Raw genomic sequence first — 2,093 nt, forward strand, 5'->3', positions numbered from 1 at the left:
CAGTTTTATATATATATATATATAATATACATTCCTAATATGAGATACGCGGGTCTATGACTATTCGAAAAATCCTTTTTTCTAGATGTCCTCGATCAAAAGGAAATCCGTGGACCACGATACTGTAGCGAGCAGGAGTGTGTTTGTGTGCGATCGAGCACACGTGTGCGTGAACGGCTTATCGATTTGCCAACTAGCCGCGGGCGCCTTTCTTCATGTGCGCCGTATTTGTAAATGTGTGTGTCGTACCTACGTTCTGGGAAAGCAGTTAAACAGTTTAAGGAAAAAAGTAACTATCCGGATGTTTCCAGATAGTTCCAGAAAGTAAACTAAAGAGTATTTAAAGGAAGAGACGATCGCCGAAAGGGAAAGAAATAAATTGACCGTTGCCGAAGGGAATCCAGAAATAAATTGACAGTGATAGAATTGAAATAAATAGCGCAGGGAATAGTAATATATCAACATTAGTGTACCATAAATAAATTGTTTTTGTCGTTATCAGTATTAGAAGTTAATTTTGTTAAACCCATGAACATTACAATACTACGATTCCGGCCGGAGTATAATGATGTTAATTGGAGAATATAGCCAATAAAAAGTTTAATTTAAATTGATTTCTTTACTTTTTCTCTAAATCTACCCTAAAGAACCTAATATGAGATACGATCTCATATTAGCAACCCTCAGTATTTCATAATAGGAGACCATTTGCCTGAGACGTAATTTCTGTACTTTTTAACATTTTTTGATTTAATAAAAAGTGTATTATAGTTAAAACTAAACGCTCTCTCATAAATAAACTTCATTAAACACCCTATCGATTATTGCAATTTTCATATTGATTAGTGCAATAATTTATGTTTTATGGCCAAAAATAAAAATTGTATCTCATATTCGGCATCTTATAATATTCTATACTTCGACAACATTTTTTTTTACGTGGCCAGTCTTTTAAGAAGAATAATAAATTTAATGAAATATAAAACCCCCATAGGCCATTTTTAAGTAATTATTCACAAATAGAATTGACGAACAATTCAATAGTGTTGAATTAATGTAGTAAAGATTTTTGCTGGATATGAATAAAAATATTTTTTGTCTATGTCAATAAAATAAATTGATTACTTACTCATCAGAAAAAACTAGAGAAACGTCCGATAATTTGAAGGGATCGACGCTTCCGACTACCCCTTTGAAATGCAGAAGCCTTTCGCTCATGTCAGCCGCATCTGTAAAAAAAAAGAGAAATAATATGCGTCAGTTGCTATATCGAATACCATATTTTGAAACAATCCGCAAATAACGTATCAGGTTGATACTCACCGGTAGTAGCCAAGTTCAGACAAACCAAGAATCCCATAAAAATGGCGACTTTCATGATGACGGTTTTATAGATTTTCTTTCACGACACTAAAACTCGAACGCGTTCTAGGCTGTCGTGATTCTGTACCACAAGCAATTCTCTTTTATACTCGGAGAATTGTTCTTGAAAACTGATAAAAGCAACATAAAAAGTTGAGGTACTTCACGATATTAGGCGATAGATATAACACGACGATAAAGTAAAGAAAAAATTATTGTCACATGATTTGTTAAAGCCTTTCCTTTGGCAATTTGAACTTATGCTAGGTTCCTATATCAACGATAGTATTCTGTTAGATAAGAATGGCGACTACTATTAAATATGATGAATATGATTATTAACTACCTCCCATCAGGGTAAAGCAAAATGCTTGTTGATGGAAAGTGTAACTCAAAAGGAATTACATGAGCAAGTGAATACAAAATACATTTCTTGTAAGTTACTTTTTATAAATTTCTCCGTGTCGTTATCTCTTTCACTTGAATTTCAACACCTTGTTGCGACAACAATCATTTTCCTGATATGGGCATAGCACAGTAATTACATCAACAGCAAAAAAAAACGAAAATTTAACAGTATTAAATGTGTAATAACTTGAAAATAAATATTTTCATTTGAATGCATAGAGTGTTAGCTAAGATACTAATCATGAAGAATATGTCTTTTTGTTTTTATTTTTCGAACATAATAACAATTAAAGATGGACAAAACGCAATTTTTGGACAATTGC

The 2,093-nt window shown here is 32.5% G+C and overlaps 2 protein-coding genes across 6 annotated transcripts in view; one reads left to right on the forward strand and one right to left on the reverse strand.

Moving 5' to 3' along the window:
* Window positions 1–1,451, reverse strand: part of LOC112905860 — an 11,059-nt gene extending 9,608 nt beyond the window's left edge. The window contains exons 1-2 of the mRNA XM_025979110.1: window positions 1,324–1,451; window positions 1,130–1,229 (exon numbers count right to left, since the gene is read on the reverse strand). Of these exons, the coding sequence (XP_025834895.1) occupies window positions 1,130–1,229; window positions 1,324–1,378 (155 nt within the window). The 5' untranslated portion in view covers window positions 1,379–1,451. The remainder of the gene's footprint in view (window positions 1–1,129; window positions 1,230–1,323) is intronic.
* LOC108740021 (mitogen-activated protein kinase-binding protein 1) overlaps window positions 1–2,093 on the forward strand; it is a 482,920-nt gene that overhangs the window by 96,881 nt on the left and 383,946 nt on the right. The window lies entirely within an intron of this gene.

This window comes from Agrilus planipennis, unplaced genomic scaffold (assembly GCF_000699045.2).
Source record: "Agrilus planipennis isolate EAB-ADULT unplaced genomic scaffold, Apla_2.0 scaffold26, whole genome shotgun sequence".
Classification (NCBI taxonomy): Eukaryota; Metazoa; Arthropoda; class Insecta; order Coleoptera; family Buprestidae; genus Agrilus; species Agrilus planipennis.